Source organism: Saccostrea cucullata, unplaced genomic scaffold (assembly GCF_032062105.1).
Source record: "Saccostrea cucullata isolate Sc308-1 unplaced genomic scaffold, CSIRO_AGI_Scuc_v1 ctg2, whole genome shotgun sequence".
NCBI lineage: Eukaryota > Metazoa > Mollusca > Bivalvia > Ostreida > Ostreidae > Saccostrea > Saccostrea cuccullata.
The window spans coordinates 138,422-160,126 of NW_026936751.1; the positions used below are offsets into that span (position 1 = coordinate 138,422).

The 21,705-nt window shown below is 34.4% G+C and overlaps 2 protein-coding genes across 11 annotated transcripts in view; one reads left to right on the forward strand and one right to left on the reverse strand.

The window, feature by feature from the left end:
• Positions 1 to 2,802: 2,802 nt before the first annotated feature.
• On the forward strand, positions 2,803 to 6,147 carry LOC134246481 (phosphoenolpyruvate phosphomutase). Its single transcript, XM_062728845.1, has 9 exons — positions 2,803 to 2,983; positions 3,140 to 3,198; positions 3,296 to 3,392; positions 3,796 to 4,008; positions 4,097 to 4,197; positions 4,291 to 4,408; positions 4,486 to 4,565; positions 4,695 to 4,871; positions 5,192 to 6,147. Exons 1-9 carry the CDS (start codon positions 2,929 to 2,931, stop codon positions 5,273 to 5,275), a joined length of 984 nt encoding a protein of 327 aa, XP_062584829.1. The 5' UTR covers positions 2,803 to 2,928; the 3' UTR covers positions 5,276 to 6,147.
• Positions 6,148 to 8,900: 2,753 nt separating this feature from the next.
• LOC134246482 (calcium-transporting ATPase sarcoplasmic/endoplasmic reticulum type-like) overlaps positions 8,901 to 21,705 on the reverse strand; it is a 29,885-nt gene continuing 17,080 nt past the window's right edge. Inside the window, exons 11-29 of one of the 10 annotated variants that reach the window (XM_062728853.1) lie at positions 21,495 to 21,588; positions 21,039 to 21,169; positions 20,696 to 20,784; positions 20,247 to 20,349; positions 19,778 to 20,032; positions 19,511 to 19,628; positions 19,137 to 19,237; positions 18,857 to 18,979; positions 18,358 to 18,570; positions 17,866 to 18,086; positions 17,504 to 17,706; positions 17,305 to 17,390; positions 16,956 to 17,089; positions 15,620 to 15,737; positions 15,167 to 15,184; positions 14,400 to 14,517; positions 12,674 to 12,709; positions 11,175 to 11,197; positions 8,901 to 10,692 (exon numbers count right to left, since the gene is read on the reverse strand). In XM_062728853.1, the coding sequence (XP_062584837.1) occupies positions 12,699 to 12,709; positions 14,400 to 14,517; positions 15,167 to 15,184; positions 15,620 to 15,737; positions 16,956 to 17,089; positions 17,305 to 17,390; positions 17,504 to 17,706; positions 17,866 to 18,086; positions 18,358 to 18,570; positions 18,857 to 18,979; positions 19,137 to 19,237; positions 19,511 to 19,628; positions 19,778 to 20,032; positions 20,247 to 20,349; positions 20,696 to 20,784; positions 21,039 to 21,169; positions 21,495 to 21,588 (2,136 nt within the window). In that variant the 3' untranslated portion in view covers positions 8,901 to 10,692; positions 11,175 to 11,197; positions 12,674 to 12,698. Of the gene's footprint in view, positions 10,693 to 11,174; positions 11,198 to 12,673; positions 12,710 to 14,208; positions 14,518 to 15,166; positions 15,185 to 15,619; positions 15,738 to 16,548; positions 16,683 to 16,955; positions 17,090 to 17,304; positions 17,391 to 17,503; positions 17,707 to 17,865; positions 18,087 to 18,357; positions 18,571 to 18,856; positions 18,980 to 19,136; positions 19,238 to 19,510; positions 19,629 to 19,777; positions 20,033 to 20,246; positions 20,350 to 20,695; positions 20,785 to 21,038; positions 21,170 to 21,494; positions 21,589 to 21,705 lie in introns of those variants that run through there. The other 9 variants (XM_062728852.1, XM_062728849.1, XM_062728848.1 and 6 more) reach the window with 9 other exon arrangements.

Genomic DNA, 21,705 nt, shown 5'->3' on the forward strand with positions numbered 1-21,705 from the left:
AAAACAGTGATATCCAACTTATACTAATAGCTCCCTTTCGAAGGGGGAAATTCTTATAAATCATATGTCAGATCTGACTTTTTTAAAAATTCCATACATCCAAAATGAATTTGAATTATCGTATCAGATAATCTATATTGGATTCCAAAACTTTATTTTAAAAATCCCTACAAAGATACATTTGCATAGCGGGTTCCAGTAAATGTTCAACCCAGCCTCTTCTTTAATCCTCGGGAAAATATTAACAGTAATGTGGAGAAACTTCAAGAGTAACGTTCAACAATATATTCGAGAAGTGGTGTAAATCAGATGTGGATACTAAGAGAACTTTTTGAAATCACAACTCATTTTTTACCAAAATCAACAACAAACTTACGACTTTTCAACTTTATACACAACTATTCCCTACGATATATTAAAGTCCAGGCTTTCTGAAATCATTGACAGCTGCTTTTTCAATAAAAATGGAACTCGTAAAATTACTTACCTTGTCATTGGTCATTTGCAAAATTACTTTGTTAAAGAACAATCTAACTGTACACATCAGTACTCTGAAGTTGATATTAAAAAGATGCTGGAGTTTCTTATTGACAATATTTATTTCGTTCTTGGAGACCAGGCCTTCCAACTATCTATTGGAATTCTCATTGGTACGAATTGTTGCTCGATATTAGCAGACTTTTTTTGTATTCATATGAAGCCGAATTTATTCAAAATCCTTTACATGAAAAGATGAAAATATTGAAAAGGCTATGGCCTTCAACTTCGACATTTAGATATATCAACGACGTATTGTCAATTAAAAATAGTTATTCCAATCTTTTGTCGACACGATATATCCCGATGTGTTTGAAATAAAAGATACTGAGACGGAGTCTGACACATCTGTTTCATATTTTACAAGAAAAGGACGTTAATGATTGTCTAACAACAAAGCTTTATAATAATCGTTAATGATTGTCTAACAACAAAGCTTTATAATAATCGTGTTGACAAACTTTTCAATCGACAACTTTCCTTACTTATGCAGCAATATACTTTTGTTGCCTGCATAGTTACGAAGTTTACATCTCAGTTGAAGAGCATGTTCTTTGTACGAAAATTTCTAAAAAGAGGTAAGTTATTGAAAATAAGTTGATGAAGCAAGAATATCAGCAGTTTCGTTAAGAGTCATCATTTCGTAAGCTCTATGATCAATACAATGACCTTGTCAGCAAATACAATTTATCATTAAGTTAAATGCTGACTGACTATTTTCGTACTTATTGTAAGGCCATTATTTACACACTGATTTGTCCACGGATTTTTCTGGGTTCTTTTCCCGAAGATGACAAAGACGGCGGGTTAGACCGGTCGGCAGAGGACGCTCACTCCTCCATGGCACCTAATCCCACCTCTGATGGTTTAGGGGGTCCGTATTTGCTCCGCTATTTTTTGTGTTAAATGGACTTTCGAGATCGAATACTATACAATTATTGCTGTTTTTGACGTCAATACGATGATTAAGACACCTGAGGAGTACAATATCCACTGAGCCCGAAGGGCGAAGTGAATAGTATATTTCGAAGGTGGCTAAATCATCGTTTTGACCTTTAAAAAACAGCAATAACTGCTTTATTAGATGATTAAATGAAAGCAAACTCCTACAAGACTGTTTTTGCTTTAAGGAAGTTTTAACAAGAAATTTCAACAAAACACATTGTTACAGGAAATATGGAACAGGAATAATTCCACACATTGACCTGCAATAATTTCTTTTATTATACTTTCATGTTAAATACTAAAATCTGATTGGTTTAGACGCAGTTAACAATCCGTTGTGTTGACCTGGAAGCAACACACGTGACAACGGGTAACACAACAATATACATGCGTAGTACGGTTTTTTTCAAAACGTTGTTGCGCGTTTGAAAGAACCGGAATTCAGAGAGAGGCAATATTATTGAAAACAACAAACATAGACGATAATGTTGCGAGTGTAGGTTATCTCGAGCCAGAAATTCGAAACTTTATATGATAAATGACACAATTCAGTATCAAACAAACTAAGTTATTTGAATGATATTGTTATACAAACGTAAAACTATGCGTTTTTACATTTAATTTTTTGCAATTTATTAAATTCAAAACTATCCGCAGCGATTTTAATAACTAATTTTGAATCTCTTAAATTTCAAAAACTTTAATTAAATTCTTTTTTAGGCTTTTACTTGATTTCTTTATAACATAAGTTTAGGCTTTATTTTTCCAAAACAGGCACCATTTATATAATATTGACCTAGAAGGTTACGTGATTCATTATATTGACCAGCAACAACTTCTTGTATTGACCGGGAAGGTCAACTGCAGGTCAATATAAGGTAGTATTTTTCTAACATTGTTGGATCTCAGCCAATCAGAGAGAAGGAAATTATTCAATCATATAGTAAAGAAAGTTAAATAATATATTACGATATTTGGTAAGATGTGCGATTATTGAGGCTGAAATATATGAATATAATGTTTGATTTGATAACACAGTCCATGTTTATATATTTGTTAAGCTTACTAAAATCTGAATTCCAACCTTTCAGTTATTTTGTAAAGCAGTGCATGATTTCAGTGTAAGTTAATTTTACCTTTCCAGTTTTGTAAATTCGTGTAAATTTTAATTAACAGGAAAATCATTTCTATTTGTTTTATGGTTGAGAGAAGAAAATCAAATACTGTAGTACTAAGGATTTATTACACAATCAACATTGACCCTTTATATACATACCTCTGTTATGTCAATATAAGGTACGATTTGTTATAGTATCGATTTGACTCGACACCGGTCGTCGTTCAATAATAACATGCACACTCCACGTGTCGGAACGGGAACTGAATCTAGCGTGGCAGTCGGGTGTGAGAGATAAGACTGGTGTGGCGTTCTAGCAGGAATTAATCATGGCTCTGGGTTGTGTTTCGCGATCGCTTCTTAGGAAAAGTTTGCAGGTTCGCGGTATGTATTTTTGCATGTTCATTGGCTCCTAACTTCACGTGGTTACATGATAGTTTGACATGCTGTGCCGGTGTATAAATATTTGGGTAAAGGGGGAGGGGTAAAATGTTGTTGCTTTCACACGATTAATTATCTCGGATGATATTTTCATTACAGTGGAGAACATGCTGTTTCCAGGGATGCGGAAAATGTCGTCCTCACAATCGAATACAAAGGTAGCATAAGTTATAAGTCAAATCTACCTGTCTTACAGTTTGCCTCACCGAATGGCATGTCATTTTTATACAATGTTTGACAATTTATTTCACACAGAAAACGACAAAACTAAAGAATATGTTGAATTCCAAGGAATTAGAATTTATTATGGAAGCCCACAATGGCCTGAGTGCGAGGATTGTGGAAGAAGCTGGTAAATTCACAAAGAATACATTTTGGCTTAATTTATAAAAATTGTATGTTACTTGTACCTTGTACAATAAATCTCATTTACGATCATCAAACAAATATAGTTTAATTATTACATTTGTTTATAAATTATATAATAAAATAATAAATAAACTCTTTGTTTTATATGCGTTGAATAACAGCGTAGAAGACTTCAAGTTTTAAAGATATTAAAGACCTTAAATTAGTCTGTTTTCTTTACTTGTTCAATATAACAGAATTAAGTATACTAAAAAAAAAACGTGACAATCTGCCTCTAATGATTACCAGATATTAACCATCCCTAGATTTTTTTTTCGTATTCTATGCTTATTAGAAATTGTGAAGGATACGAACTTTGGCATGTTCTTTCTTCATTACTTGTAAAGGCTTCAGTGGCATTTGGGGAAGTGGGTTATCCATATCGGCGCAGCTTGGTGTGCGAGACAGCAATGAAGCATCGTGGACACAGGTTGTTGACGTTATCGAGTTTATGAGTGACGCTACGTCAATACCCATCCTGCTAGACGCTGACACCGGATATGGAAATTTTAACAATGCGCGCAGGCTTGTACGGAAGTTGGAAGATAGGGGTATTGCAGGTAAGCCTTTTAAAAAACCCTATTCTAGAGGGGTCCAGTTTATTGTTAATATAGAGTGTTTCATTGACTGCGCTTTTATTTTTAACAGGTGCGTGTTTAGAAGATAAATTATTCCCCAAAACCAATTCACTTCATGATGGTCGAGCACAACCTCTTGCAGATATTGAAGAGTTTGCTTTGAAGATTAAGGTATGTATTATACTTTGTAGGCCTAGTTGAAGTATTTTGCAATTTCAGAATTGATGTTGATACTTTGAAAATACTGGTACTGTAATTTTATAGGCATGTAAAGACACCCAGACGGATCCGGATTTCTGCATTGTTGCGCGAGTTGAAGCTTTCATCGCTGGATGGGGATTAGATGAAGCTTTGAAAAGAGCTGAAGCGTACAGAAATGCAGGTACTATTTTAAAGAGAAGATTCGTAATAAATACATTCTTTTTTGTATGTGTAATCGTGCAACGGTGTTTATTTTAGGTGCTGATGCAATCCTAATGCACAGTAAGAAAAGTGATCCTTCCGATATTGAAGCCTTTATGAAAGCATGGAATAATCAGGTGATGGACTGCAGGATTCTCAAATTGGGAATTTGAGTTTCAAATGTAATTAACTTCAGATTATAAAATATCTTTTACAAGCAAACTTGATAAATCGAGCACTAAATATTTACGTTTAACTTTTTTTAGGGACCAGTAATTATAGTACCGACCAAGTATTACAATACCCCCACTCAGTATTTCCGTGATATGGGTGTTTCAATGGTGATTTGGGCCAATCACAACTTACGAGCTTGCGTTACAGCTATGCAACAAACTACTGCTACCATTTACAAAGATCAGTCTCTGACGGGAGTAGAGAAAAATGTGGGTAGTTAACTACATGTATATCACGGAATATTTATTTATATAATAATGAAATATTAAAAAATACATTTATATTTCCTAAAAAAAATAAACGCTATATGTGACTGTTGAACATTACAGAACGTCTTATTGTCAATAAACAATGAAACGTACCTAAAATTTATAGCACCTTTCCTGATATGTGACGGGGAAGGGTGTTTCGTATCGCAACAAAAAGTGTTCTGTTTCCATATTAACCATGAGTAACCTTGTCGTAGTTTTTTTTTTCAAACGATAGACCTAGGATGTATTTTTGTTAACAATTACCATTTCTGATACAGGTTGCTTCTGTCAAAGAAGTGTTCCGGCTACAGAGAGATGATGAGTTAGTGAGGGCAGAAGATATATATCTCCCCAAAAAGTAGGAACCAGTCTCAATTCAAGGCAGCAGTGTGTAGCAATGTTACAATACGTCATTATGGGGTTGTATGTTACAGGGTTCAATACACTTGTATGACATTTTATTTATTTCTATGCATGTTTCTCACACGTGGCCATAATGGAGGCTATATTTACTATTTTTAGTTTCCCAATTATATTATTACTTTTACTTTTTCATATGTACTCTAAGTACACTTATTTCTTCTTTTGTGATACATGCATGATATGGTTTAAAGATTTTTTGGATAAGCAAAAATTTAAATATGCTCATACAATCTATTTTTCTACTTTCTGAACATGTCATATATAAGGCTTTATACATCGATATAAAGTGATTTAGCAAAAGATATTTATTTTGCATTCCCTACCTTGTGTCTTGTTGAATCTCATCCTGCTTTCAATTCCATGCATTTTATATTTTCGTCTGAAAATCTCTGGGATCACAGAATCTCTTTGATGATTCTTTTTAGAATACTTTACCAGTCCCAAATTTATACTATTTGGTGCCTTCATCTTTATCACTAGATGTTAATTATATATGTTTTACTCATGGTCACAATCTCGTAATATATAATTTTTTTTGTGGGATTTATACGTATGTATCACTTAATATCACAGTAAATGATGTATTGTGGAATTTATACATAATTATGTACTTATTACTTAGCGTATCATTATTTATTTTGTATATTTATGAGGGATATAAAACTTCTCTGTTTCCAGTAACTTGATTGTATACATTGGTTTTGACTCTTTACTTATACTAGGCTGGTTTTGTGAGGAATATTGTTTTTACATGGAAATCAAAATTGTTTGCAAAGATTGCAAACAGTAAAGTAAATCTATCAAAATCCAGTCTTGGCGTTATTTTTTATTATTTTACCAGTATCCATTTCTGTTTTTAATTTTGGACGATTTCAGAAGCATCCATTCAAGGTAGGTCAACTAGAATCAGTTATCGGAACGCTGTATAATAATATTACAGGTATGTTTTCTTATGTAATTTATTTCTTTCCCATACTAACAGAAAACGAAATTTTGGACAAAGAGATATTTATTGATATTCTTTACTACAGATTAAGATTGATGTGATAAGTGGGAAGAAACTGATTCAAGAACCAAACTGTTTGCCTGAGGTGGTTGGCTCCCTTCCTATAGACACTTTTAATGGGCTAGGGCTAAGGCTTTCATGCTTTACATATTTAAAGGCTTTCATGCTTTACATATTTAATTCTTGTGACAAAACCTTTCATTGGATTTCAAGAACTTTGACCTTGGGGTTTGACCTACTTTGTAAAAAACTTGAACCTTGGCATAACTTTTGAACGTTAGGGCTAAGACTTTCATACTTCACATATGTAATACTTGTGACAAAACGTGTCTTCGGGAACCAAAAACTTTTGACCTTGACCCTGCAGTTTGACCTTCCTTTCAAAAACTTATCCTTGGCCATAACTTTTGAACAGGTGGTGCCAGGACTTCCATATTTCACAAGTGTATTTCTTGTGAGAAGACCCTCCTTTGGGTACTGATATATTTATTTGTATTTATGAAAAGTTTCATCTTCGCTATCACTATGTTGCTATACGGGGGCATTAGTGTTTCAGAAACACAACTTGTTATATCGGTCGGTTTTCGTTATCTTCATCTTTTAGATATACAATTATAACATACATATTTAAAGTCAGTTATTAAAATCTAACTACCTGTATACATGTTTCCTTACTTATAAAATAAGAGGGCTGTAGATGAATTAGACGCGATAAAAGATGTAAACAAAAAAGTAATAATAATAGTTAAAGTACATGCACTCCATAAAAAATAAGACATTCCTAGGGGTACGCATTACCCACGTTCGTAATGGCGATTACTTGGTATGTTTTTAGTTTTAATCATTTAAAAGGACAAAGGGTGAGTGTTTATACTCTATATGTGTTTGACGTAAATACGGTTTTCTGTTCTGTTAAAATTTTCAAATAAAATTATTAAAAACTTTACTCAAATGATCCTGGCACCGGGAAAGCACATGATTAGTATCGGATCGGGTTCATATTGAAATCTATGTAGGTATATATTAAAGTTATCGTTAGGCCATGAAAATGGTTAAGATAAATACAGAACAAAGAATGTGTTTTTTTTTCACTCTTGACTCTTGAGAAATGAACATAAATCATGTTCTTAATGGAGCTCGAGGTTTGACAAATATTTTCTAAGGTTTGCTTTCGAAATATTGTGCATGTTATATCAATGGCATCAACCATTCTTGTTATACTTTGAGCATGACTTAAACATAAGATGTATATTACCATTAAGAAATCTGTTTTATTACCGTATACAGATTAATTATAGTCAAAATCTGCATTGATCATTATATGTGAGTAGTCAGGTTCCATCTTATAATGCTCAATTGTATTGCAACCCGGCTTTTGATGGACTATTTTCGAAGATTCAGGGGTATATAGTTTTTGCCCTGTCCGTCTGTCTATCTGTCTTTCTGTTTGTCTTCAAAAACTTTCACCTTGTCCATAACTTTTGAGTAGGCTAGGCTATGATTTCATGTTTCATTTGTGCAGTCCTTGTGACAAGACCTTTCTTAAGGTACCACCAGATTTGACCTCTTGACTTTAACCTTTGAGTTTGACCTCCCCCCCCCCCCAAAAAAAACCCACACACTTTAACCTTGGCCATAACTTCTGAACAGTTGGAGATAGGGCCATAAGAACGAAGAACGCGTCATCATAATAACATTTTGTTCTATTTTGGTCTGCATCAACGAGATCAATATCACATGTATCGTAAGTGTAAAATTCTTGTCAGGCTTATTATTCTAATGGAGGAACATTTGATTATGCTTCGCACAAACAAAGGTTTTGATGAAAGGATCGATTTATATAATTACATAAATCAAGTTTAAATCAGAGCGAATTATAGGAAATGTAAACTGCTTGGCTTGTCCATATTTTTTATTCAAATTACGTTAAAAGTTCATACTTGGCTTTGACGTAGGCTGTCTTTTGAGAGAAAGCCCTCATCCTACCTAAAAATAATTGGATAATGTGAAGGTCAAGGGGGTTTGATTTTCATTATCTTTTGAGTCCGTTACTTTGTAGTGCAAAAAAGTTGGATGTTACATATTTATGTATGTTACGATTAACTTTTCCTGCCTCAAGATTTAAAACGTTGGAAGCTATATATGTATGTTGAAATCAGACACTTTGACATGTCCCTGACTTAAAAAGAAGTAATACAATCACAAGATGATTAGATTACGCAATACAACTATTGAGTTTGGGTCAATGATGTTTTACAAACAGATTTCCTTTTCTGGTCAATGATACATGTACCCTTACCGAGAGCAGGATGGCCGCTCTCACATGATCTGATCTATGTTGGTATTTTTTTCCTCCCCAAGCAGCTTGAGTAACCTCTAGTGTTGGAAAATTTTGCAGCCAAAATAAACAAATTTATAATGAATGAAAAACTGCACTTTGAATCCTGGTTGCTTTTCTCTCAAATTACATTTCATCATACTTGAAAGTTATTAATCGAACACATCCATTTTCAAATTGTTTTTCTCTTTCCCCCAATAAATAAAAAACATCAGTCAAATACAAACAAAATAGTAAATTTATTTCTACGGGAAACTGGCAGTCCTTGGGAAATGCTGCCATTTAAAGGAGTCAATTACACCAGTCAAACAACACTAACTACAATACACGTTCGACTCTTTATAGCAGCTCACTCTTCATCAGGATTTCATTGCAGTCACGTGATAAGCACGTGGTCAATGACGAGGAGGGCTACACATGGCAATGCTTGAGGTAATGGGGAGTGGATCAAACAGGGATTTCAGTGGTATGAACAGCACAATAATAGCAATGAATATTCTTCTTAGTTTTCTGTTAACTGTTTGAATTCCATATCAAAACTGCCTTTAGTTTCTCGATAAAATAATTATTTCATAAATCTGTCTCTAAATTTCCTGGAATGTCTCTACTGGTATACACAAACATTTTCGGTAGTGTATACATACGATTGCCAAACTTCCTGTTGAGAGTTTTATTCGAGGCCACATGAATCCGCATATGCTATCTCTCAAAACAAAACAACAATCGGATGTCAATATTCGGCCCTATCAATTACATCAAATTACAGCCAGTAGTTAACAACACTGTACTGAAGATACAGAAACTAGTTGCCAGTTTTATGGGAGACGATAGATAAATATTCAAAAAATGTTCAACAACTAACATCATTCACACAATGAAAGTCACTTAGTTTGTCAACATTCCGTGGTGTTGACAAAGTAAACAACAACTATAATGTTATCAGTTCTCTCACAATAACATTGACCTGTCTGGACATTCATTCAATGATAAAAACACTTTTGCATAAAATATATCAATTTGGAGTCTAAACTACAGAATCACACACGTCACACATTTTCGTTGAAATGGAAGAAAGAGGTACTGTTTTTCAAGAGTGTTCGAAATAAATTCCTGGCTCGAAGTGATTGTCGGATCTACTGGAATTTCTTCTTCCGAAACATTTCACCTTAATGCCGCCAGGATTTTCAATCCATAGAAGGGAGGTAACTGTTTGTGCATTATAACTATGAAACATGGCGGATTTTCTACGGAAACCGGATGTTGCAATCCTTCGAACTGTCCTGATCTTTACCTATATTTCTTGTATGGGTCTAGTTCCACGTTTTGGACTGTAAAATTGGGTCGTAAAATTAGATTTCCGACATATTTAAGAGAACACAGATGTTATGTACTACATTCGAGCGTCACATTGCACATTTTGCAGTCAACGGTGCACTGAACTTCCAGAAACGTCACAATATGCGCAAACAGCACTTTATCCCCATGCAAAACCTAAATTTGTACATAAAACTGCAAGACTCTCTTAACATGATATTTGCAAGCACCTACTCCAAATGCTGTTTCATTATTTGAGCATACTAGTGTAAAAAGTATAAACATACAAGACTACAAATTGTTACTACAACTATTTCAAGCAGATAAAATAATGCCATATAATTATAAATAAATAACAATAATATTACACATTTACAACTGAAATTTACAGTCATTCTACAAATGGTTCACAGACTCTCTATCAGTCGCTAAGAAAGAAACTGTTTATCCGCCATGTTTTATTTTGACGTCATCCAGTGATTATCAACTGTAGTCTGCTAACGTGCAACACTTGTATGCCCTTCATGCCTAGGAGAGCTCGCTTCGTAGCAAGATACCAGACTAAAATTGAGTAAATTTGGACGGAACACTCAAATGATGTCTAAAAGCGTCCAGATAGGTGCATATTCTGGCACTAAAGGCTCCGTCATACTGTAAGCCGAAGATGGGGGAACGAGTTCAGAAGAAATTTGGGTAGTCTGAAAATAGGACCACAATTGTCAAAATTTAATTCTACCTTGGTTATCTCATTAAATATATATTTATCATAAACAAATTATTACAGAGACATGCAAACGACACTTAATTAAGACACCATGCAAGAGATAACCAAATTGGTGTTCACAATCAAAGATGGTGGCCAATGAAGATTTGGTTGTGAAAGGTGAACTCAAACAAGTCGATGGACATCGTGATAAAGAGAAAACCGATCGACTGCACCGATTTAGTTGTAATAAATTCACATTGTTATTGATGTAAATTCTACATCTGGAAATTTGACTTTTTTATTCAAACATTTATCGCATCCAAGGCTATAAATATGCGTTAATTCCTTATATTTATTATTAGACTTTGGGTGAAAGAATTTTTTTTTATTGTGTAATAAAATATAGTCATGAAAGAGAATTCCCAAAGTAAACACGGACAACAGCAATAATTTGGAAAAATATTCAAAATTTACCATTTAGAGATCAGTGCAACCAGCTGCAGCGTGAAGAAGACAAAATAATGATAATAAATCATGTGTATGTAATAATATCGAGATAAAATGCAAATAAATAAATCCAATGCAACCAATATTAGTTATAATACACGTGAAATAAATAATTCGAGTGCTTTTGTTTCAAAGAAGAAATTAACGTATGATGGGTAATTTCTGAAGTTGTCCAATTTTGCAACATTTTGTTGCTCAAGTAAAATCGCTAAATTTACCTCTTTTTTTTCTTTTTGTTATTAAAGCCATCTAAATGCATAATTTACAAAAAATTTACTTTGTAAAGGTAAATGTAAAATTTATATCATAAGCAAGAGGGTAAATAAACCAAACTTTGGCTACAGAAATTCCCAATTATATATTTAAAATAAATCTGCTTTATAAAATAAAATGAATTTACCTTCTTTTTCATTATTTTATGGTAGCAAAAGGAAGGAAAAGTAAACCATTAAATTTGTGTTGGATAGTATAAAAGATTGTGTCTAGAGTGATATATCAAGAAGGCCATTAAATTGTATTTAAAAAGGAGCATCTCTGCGACTTCCTGTAAAACAATATCCCAGTGTTCAGCCGGAGATCTTGGATATTCCAGTATACCAAGTTATTATGATGTAGGGTTTTCCAATCAATAACACAATACAGAGTACATGGGCTTTCAGCATGAACACATGCAATTAATGGATGAAAAATGGGGTGCAGTTTTCTGACACTCACCAGATACCATGCTAAAGTTGATTAATATAACCATACTATTTATATATAAGAATTAATAATACCTACATATATATATATATATATGTTTGATATTGAGTACAGAAGTCTAATGTGGCCTAAAACACAAGCCAAGCTTTAGTACTTTATGCTGAAACATGCTTTAGTACAAAGCAGGAAGAAATAAAGATATCAGAAAATGTTCTCATCCCTGAAATAAAGCCAAACACACACCATGCCATTGTTTTTTTATACTTTTTAATAAAAAATCACTTTCATTTACATGATCACTTAATTGAATCAGTCCGTTGCAGGCTTACAATATTACAGTACAGATACAAATGGAATGACAAATGAACCTCAATGAGGTTATCAATAAATACATTAAAATTGCCCATTTCATGTAGACTATACGACCACTGAGAGCACATAAGCCCTGCATAGAGTTGCACCATCCCTCGGCCTTATGCGCTGCATGACAGCTTCAGAATGCTCTAGAGAGATTTCTACAATGATCTGCTACTGTGGATTTCACTGAGAATTCAGACAGCAAATTCTAGTTATGAAAAGAATAGTGCAGCACCGCCAAGAGATGGTTGTTCATTTTTCAGCAAAGAGAAGAGAGATCTTATTGTATATAGACAGGTCAGTTTTTTGTTCCTTGTTTTTACCTAACTAGCTAGTTCTCTCTTTTGAAGAGAGTTTTGCATGCTTTGATTACATAGATAGATTATCAATATTTGGTCAGTTTTTACCTAATTTTTTCTTTTCTTATGGAAGTTAACCATCCACTGAAAAAATTTGTTTTCCATTTAAAACAAGCATATACACTCATCCCATATAGTTACAAAAGTTTTAAGTAACACACAACTACCATCTAAAGATTAAAGAAAAAAAAAAACCTTCACCAGAGGAAAGAAAAACCAAAATGCCATTACAGAAGATTTTTCTTAGGAAATCATAGTAAGCACATCACCTGCTGACTCAAAAGTGAAAAGACCTGATCCCTAATCTTTGTCAAGTGATAGTTGTGTGTTAAGGTAAGAAATGACAGGAGGTGGGGAGGGGGAGACACTTGTTGGGTAGTTATGCTAAAGCCTCATTACTTCAATACAGATGCATTGCCTTCACAGTAGAAAATGACTCAGAGTGATGTTAAACATTATTATAGTTATGTTAAAAAAATCTTTTTTTAAAGTTTGGTAGTACACATTATAATGTATTATTGTTAAAAAGCTGGTTAAAGTACTACTTGTTTTGTTACAATATCAAGTGTCAAGAAACTGGGAATTCATCATATGGTGTCTGATCAAAATGTTGCACAAATTAGTTTCATTTTCTCATTCAAATGATACGAGTATTTAGCAATGCAGTGCAATGCATAACACACCCATTACAAAGTTCAAAAAGTGAAAAAGGGTATAGTTTACATACGATGGAAACCAATGAAAATCTATCTGTACAGATCAATTTCCATTGCTGATGCAGGTATACAAAAACCCAAGCTTAGTCTACTGAACACTAAACAAACAAAAGACCACAGGCGGACACGAAGAGTGCAGAGAGGCATGCAATTCAGTACTAAGATTCCAGTTCTAAACTATATCTTCAGGGAAATTCACATTGGTAATGAAAATATGAAGTTTGTTGTTCTGACATTGCAGAGAGGATATGAAATCTGATGATAAATCTATTTCAAAAATCACTGATAATAAGATAATTTGTTCAGAATTGAGTTTGTTTTCTCAGGGTTCTAAAAATGAGAATAAAAGATGAAGGTGACACAAACTGAATGCATGCATTTAACTACACACTTTTGCATTCCCAAATATTAACAAATACTTCACAAACTTCACTTACACAAAGAAATTCCTATATGTACTTATTTACTACATTATAATAAATCACCCAGGACTTATTTAGAACAGATATTTTTCCTTCTTTTTTTTGTTGTCTGACAGACATGTATCTAAGCTTGGATTTATGTACTACACTGCATTACAATAACAACACATTTCCAAATACCTAAAAGCAATATTTCATTTCTAACAATGAGCATATATGAATATATAATAGAGGCTCTCAATGCCCAGAGGCATTGGAATAAATGTGATTCTTAGAGAAGATCCCTAATTTGAAATAATTTCTGTTGATGAGGGAAAATGCCTTCATTATGAGAATCTTTAGGTGTTTTATAAAATGTTCTCATGTTTTTGTCTACAAAATGAACCAAGAGCTCTCAAAATTCCTAAATCTGTGAGCTGACTAGGAGAGAGATATTTGGTGGAGGTTTCTACATGAGTTCAGTATGAGGGATGTTATCACATGTCAAAAATCATGTTAATGGGAAGAAAAAAACGGGGGAATATGACATAACACTTAGGTCTCTTCATCATCATATAGGAATAAGGATCATCATTCCTAAATACACGGCCCACACGCCCACAAGGACTGATAATTCTAGAACAACGGAGGAATTACCGTCAGTGAATTTGCGGGCGATAAACTTGAGGGTTTCATCCAGAATTATGACAGGGAAGGAGATCTTCAAAACAGCAATCCACTCGGCCAAGTTCAGGGGTGTAATCTGGAAAATGGTCTGTAAAAAAATAATAACAGGGATTATTAAACCTTTCATATAGATTAAGGATGCATAGAAATATTATAGAGATGATGTACTAGGCAAATGTAACACTTCCTAGTATAAATTGATGGAAGTGAGTCAATATATAGATGTGATTTACCATATGCACCCTTTTTTATTTGCTTGAGCAATATGACAATGAAATGATTCTGCACATACATGTATGATACATTTTCTTTGACATGATCTTCATATGACTTGAAGAAGATTACATAATGTCAGAGCATAACAGAAATTGGAGTCTTTGCAGAAATTAAAAGGGCACAAGCTGTCTGAGATGTGTATAAACAGTAAGTATTTTTTTCTTTAATTTCTATAATTTTGTCATAAATTATATTTAAATATCAAAATATTCTTTACTATTTTTTTTTTTGACTGAATGAAGAGTGATTTGTGTCTGACATTTTTTTTTTGTTGAAACTTAATGAGTTTGCCATCCATACACTGTAATAGATAATGCCTTTTAAGCTTTTGAAGGTGTTTCAATTGCTTTAGAAAGTTCTGTTTTAATTATGAATAAATATCTCTGGAGCAAACATTACATGCAGCAAGATGTTTCAATGCAAATTTAAGAGAAGAAGCATTCCACTTAAAATTTACTCACTGACATTATGTAACGCATCTAGTAAATGGTACATAGAAGTCATTCTAGTGACCATAAAATGACACCGTTATCCAAGATTCTTAATTTTTTTTTTTTTTTGCATAGAATTATATAATTAATATCCATACAACAGTTTAATTAGTGAAACACATTCTTGTTTCATCTACACCTTATATGAAGCTGTTTTCTTGTCAATAACCTAATTCTTTAACTGGAAATTCTAAACATGTTTGCTTTGATTTAAAATGCAGACAAGCAAGAAAGAAATATGTCCTGATTTCAATTTCAGTTCTGTCATTGTTAAGTCATTAAAAAAAACTGAATGGTGACCAACATGCCACATATAAAGTGACCATCTTAGGAAGTGTCTTGCCTATGTCCATAATGTACCAAATGACATAATGTATGGACTTTCAAGTATTCCATATTACCCACTAATACACATGTACTTACAGCCATAAAGTCCACATAGAGGATGAAGAAATGGAGGCCCATGGAGAGGGCGATGGCTGCAATCAGCCATTTGTTTGACCAGGGAGGCATCACCAGTAGTGATTGGTTCTCACTCAAGCTGACAAAGGAAACAAGTATATATAAGTATATGGATAACAAAGACATTAGTCATAGTTATTCTAACACAGTACCAATGAATATAATTTAAAAATTTGTTTTCTATAAAGGCTGAATTTAGCAAGAATTCAAAATATATAAACTCACATCTATCATAACTATTTTCAGCTGTAGTGTTAATAAACCCAAGAAAATACAATTTAAAATTTCTTCATGCATACTACTTCATAAATGTATAGTTTCAAAACTTGCACACATTATATAGAAAAAATTCAAGTCTCAAATCCATTTATCAAAAACACAAAAAAATGATTTTTTTTTTCAAAACCATTTGACTTGCAATTAATAAGCTTTTAAACTAATATCTCTAAACTAAATTGAATGCTTTACATGTGTATATATTTGTAATGTGACATGCAGTTATTTTGTAAAATGCCATGACAAGGATTTCATACAATGTACGTAGGTGTGGCTGAAAACAGATAAGGAGCACACATGATTAGCAACATGCAGGAACCGCTCCTGGACAGCCTGTACCACAAGAGGATGCATCACTACCCCAATTATCTGTAACCCCTCAACCATATCTACTCAATACTTTAACAAGAGAGCCCTTTTGATCTGCTCCTCTGTAGTACAGGTATCATGCTGTGTTTTTACTTGACATTTTCTTCACATTCAGAAATCAGAAATCATTCCTTATATAGACAACAAGCATCCCCTTATGGTAACTACTGGCTGCTAAGACAACTGTTGATATGGCGACAGTTGTCGTTAGAAATAAGCACTTCCTGTGTTGCCGTGCTCCTTACCTGTTGAGGGCATTAAGCATCTCTATGACAACAAGGACAGAGAGAGCCATGGTCATGGGATGAGGGCTGTCAAAGATTTCACAATCCACCCCTTTAAACATTTCATCCTGGGCCAGACACTGGGAGTGGTGGGTCTGTGAGGGGGAGACAGAGGGAGGTCAAAGTAAGTGCTAGGATTGACAGAGCAGATAGGGTGGCAAACTCAACATCCTGCTTACTATCATTTTTATCTTATACAACTATAAAATAAGCAAGATGTTTAACTTTGCCTGATAATAATGATGATGATAGAATGAACATGCTAAGCTTCTTAAAGCCTTCCACATCCATTCAAGTATGATGATATGAAGGAGTGGGGGACCCTGTGTGTGTGTTTGTGTGTAGAACTGTGGGAAGTGATTGATTACCTGTTAAGAGCATTCAGCATTTCTATTGTGACTAAGACTGATAAAGCCATTGTCATAGGATGAGGGTCATTGAATATATGACAGTCTACACCCTTAAACATTCCTGGTTCGGCTGGGCATTGCATATGATGAGTCTGTAAGGGTTAGAGGTCTCATAAAATATCAATACTTAATACAAAGTCATAATATATAATGACATGAATGATGAATGACCCTGAAATAAAGAACAGCAGTTATAAAAGTACACAACAAATATTATAGATATAGTGGTAAAAATGACCATAAAATAATAATCACATTCATTTTTGAGCAAGTGAAAGATAATCAAAGCAAGTGCTGAGTATCTTACAAGTTGGTAATAGTTGAGTTGTGGGCCTTGATCGTACACCATGAACCACCAGGCAGCAGCACCAACAGTTGCACAGCCAACGTAAACTGAAAGAGAAGCATTTATAAACCAAATTCTGATATAATATGACAATAATAAATAGAAATTTACACCAAGAAAAAGTCTTTAACCTGTAGACACAGTTTTGTTGCACACTTACTTCCAATAGCCATATATCTGAAGAACAGCCAGCCAGTGATCAAGCCTTCCTTGGAGTTCCTGGGTGGTTTCTTCATGATGTCAAGGTCAGGTGGGTTAAATCCGAGAGCAGTTGCCGGGAAACCATCAGTGACCAGGTTGACCCACAGCAGTTGTACAGGGATCAGAGCTTCAGGGATTCCCAGAGCAGCAGTCAAGAAAATACTGTCAACAAGAATATTTCATTTTTCAGATGTCTATTTAGTGCAAACAAGTTTCTGTTTTCCAACAAGTCAGCTTTACAAGAAAGTGTTTTATGACAAAAATTAATTAATCTGCTATTGTTTTCATGCAAAACATAATTATTTTTTTTAATCCACCTACCATACAACCTCTCCGATGTTTGATGAGATCAGGTATCTAATGAATTGTTTCATGTTGTTGTAGATAGCACGACCTTCTTCTACCGCTGACACAATGGTGGCAAAGTTGTCATCAGCCAACACCATTTCTGAAGCAGACTTGGCCACAGCAGTTCCAGAGCCCATAGCAATACCAATCTCAGCTTTCTTCAGAGCGGGGGCATCATTTACACCATCACCAGTCTGTTCACAAATAGAAAAATATCTAGTTCTAGTGAAAGTTTCAGAATATCATAACTTACCAGCATGCTTTTTTCAAGACTGTTTACTTACTCCTAGGTTAAAAACTTCATAATCAATTCAGATTTAAACCTCTGTAAAGAGCACTGTTAACACAAATGTCTAAAACCCATTTAATAATTTTTTTAGATGTGCCCACTGAAAACATTTTGGGATTGAATCACACATGTCACCTTAGTTGAACATTATGCTAAATCATAAAAATGGGACAAACCATGGCGGAGACTTCTCCCTCGGCCTGCAGGTGCTCTACAATCTTGCTCTTATGTGTGGGCTCCACTCTGGCAAACAGTCTGGCCCTCATACATGCTGCTCTCTGCTCCTCGTGAGAAAGGTCATCAAATTCACGTCCAGTATAGGATAAGCCCTCAGTGGATTCATTTTCTCCAAATACACCAATTCTCCTACAGATTGCTTCAGCAGTAGCCTAAATCATAATATATAATGGTGATGTATTGCCCCGGTATAAAAGATTCTTATTTCAGTGACTCTCCAACTAAACTCCCTAAGTTAAAAGTTATACTTTTGAAAACAAATTATTTTCAAAACAGTGACACACTGACAGGGTTCTGTTTTTCAAAAGAATATTTCTATAGTGCATCTATCAAATTACAGTTTATAAAATATACTATCACAAATAGAAAATTTACAAAAATTTCTTTCAGTCTTTAATGTGTCATGGGTTCTTCGTGGACCCTTTATTAGTTGCTAACCTTGTTGTCTCCAGTGATGACAATGACACGGATACCAGCCTCTCTGCACTCCTTGATGGAGGACATAACCTCTTTACGGGGTGGATCCAACATTCCAACCACTCCAACAAATGTCATGTTAGTCTACAGAAAACAGACACAAACATTTAACTTTTTTGACAAAGAAAACCAGACTTTAAAAGGGTTCCAAATGCTTGCAATAAGAAATCATACAGAAAATGAGTCTTTTCTTTATACAAAGAATAATGTTGTCTATGAGTGTGATGTTCATCTCTCTCACCTCATACTGAATGAATTTCCTGGAGTCTTCCAAGTCCATATCCTCTCTCCTGGGTGGGTTATCAATGGTGGCCAAGGCCAGACATCTTAGAGTGTCACGACCTACAGACAGACAATATATAGCTACATATAACAGAACTAAGTGATAAATAAACAGGCACTGAGTAATGATTGACAAAAAGGTAATGTATTTTAAGCCAAACAATAAAAATATTATTACAAATATGTTCACTTTTTGTTTCCTAATCCAGCTAATAATGAAATGTAATGGCTAACTATTCAAAAGAAAAAAATGATGAAAAGTGGATTTGTTTTTCTGTGATAAGAATTATGTCTTTATAATCTGTGTATCATGACTTGTTATCAAGTACTGACCAGTTCCGTAGGATTTCACATGCTTCATGATTTCATTTTTGATGGCAGGTGACATTGGGATTTTGTTTCCTTGGACTCGTACGTGAGTACATCTGTCTAACAGACCCTCAGGGGCACCCTGAAAGTACAAAAAACAAATACATGTATCTACCCATTGTGATTAATTTTTTAAAAAATCGAGTAAAATTATTTAATGATGACTTTGATGTCTGTGCTGTTTTGAGTTGATTTACATTTCATTTAGCCTAAGACTTTTGGACTGTTTACCTTACAGAACATCTTGGCCCCTCCAGCTTTGGAGGGTTTGTTTGGTGAGCAGTACACACTCATGGATTTTCTGTCGCGGGAGAACTCCAGCGTGAACTCTTTCTTCCACATCTGCTGGATGACGTGGGCCGCGGCCGTTCCTTTCTCGCGCTTGGTCAGGTTGCTTTTGTCAGTGTTATAGTAGTTCATCTTCTCTGCCAGGACAATCAAAGCTGTCTCAGTTGCCTCCCCTACCTTCTCATACGTATCCTTAGCCTAAAACAATTATTATTGTTATTTATTATCTATGTACATAGCTCTCATTCTTAATATTGCATCAAAATCACTGTATAATTCATTTCAACAACTCAAGCTTTCACACCATTGCTTTTGGTTTTCTTGTCACACCATATTATGTGTGAACACTTGAAAACAACTACCCTTAATGACTTAATCAGCCATTAGAGAGTTTTCCTGTGATTAGCCTCACCTCATTGTAGTCAACACTGGAATCATTACACATCACACAGATAGTGGCTATTTCCTCCAGTCCGGGGAATTCAGATGCCTTCACTTTCTTACTGCCAACATATCTGTAAAATCCAAGCAGATTTTAAGATTCATCTCCCTTGTTTTACTCAGAATATTTATTCATCTCCCTTGTTTATGTGTACATTTCTTTGAACCCCCCTTTCTCATTTTTAGCACTGTTTAATTTAAGTTGGGAATACAAAAATAATGTTACCACTGTCAGTAAAATGATAAATTCTATATACTGTAAAGCATATACACTGTAGTAAAATAATTAACATAGACTACAGAATATGGTACATGTTTCCTGATATCAAGCTAAAGTATTAAAATTCACAAAATCACTCCAATTCTCTTTCAGCAATAGCCTTTTTTCTCCTCCCTCACATCATCTGTAGGTCAACTTACAAGTCTCCATCTGGTGAATAGGTGGATCCAGTGATTTCAAACTGATCAGTCTTAATATCATTTCCCTCAATCTTATTAAACAGGAACATCTACAAGAGAAGGAATATCTTTAATAACTGATGTTCACAGTCCACAATACTACTACAGTAAAACTTGTTTAATTGTGAATTCAAGGATATAGCAAGGTTTACTTGGATCCCCAACTATATAATTTTAACGAATTCCTTATACAGATATAATGAATTACGGATATAGCGAAGTAATTTTGGTGGTCCAAGTGACTTCATTATAACGAAGTTTTACTGTATACCAGCTAATGTGGTAATGTTGAGGTGTAACTTACCCTACAGACAGACATCTGGTTAGTGGTGAGCGTTCCGGTCTTGTCGGAGCAGATAATGGAGGTACAACCCAGGGTCTCCACAGAGGGCAGGCTTCTGACAATAGCATTCTTCTTGGCCATCCTTCTGGTTCCTGTAACACACCACATATAATACAGTTAACATTAACATTAACTTATTACAATCACTACAATAGTTGCAGACTTCTTCATAAGGATTGAATTTTTATATATACTGCATCCTTTTTAAGGTATTGAAGTTATACATTGAAAGGGCACCTGTTATTTACATGTATACTAAAGTATTTTTTTATGACTCATGCATCATTGGCTGGCAAAAGATTGCACCTAAGTTTAAACATTCAATCAATAAAACAAAACCAATTTTTCATTTTTTTCTGGCCCTCAGGTGGGGCTGGGAATGGTTGGTGGGGGTGGGTATGGGGGAAGGGGCCTTACCCAAAGCCAAACAGGTGGTGATGACAGCTGGCAGACCCTCCGGGATGGCAGCCACAGCCAAGGCGACGGCGATCTTGAAGTAGTAGATAGCTCCCTGTAAAGTAAACACATCAAAGGTAAGACCCCATCAACTAGGGAGGTTCTGTGATTAAAGTAACACGACCATGTTTACAAACCATAAAAATCATTTAAATGCTTTTTTAAAAGAAAC

Bases quoted from the DNA above. Each gene is read 5' to 3' on its own strand.
- LOC134246481 (XM_062728845.1), top strand. From the start codon at position 2,929: ATGGCTCTGGGTTGTGTTTCGCGATCGCTTCTTAGGAAAAGTTTGCAG. The intron at 2,984-3,139 runs GTATGTATTTTT...TTTTCATTACAG, and splicing joins GAAAAGTTTGCAGGTTCGCG to TGGAGAACATGCTGTTTCCA. The intron at 4,198-4,290 runs GTATGTATTATA...GTAATTTTATAG, and splicing joins AGTTTGCTTTGAAGATTAAG to GCATGTAAAGACACCCAGAC.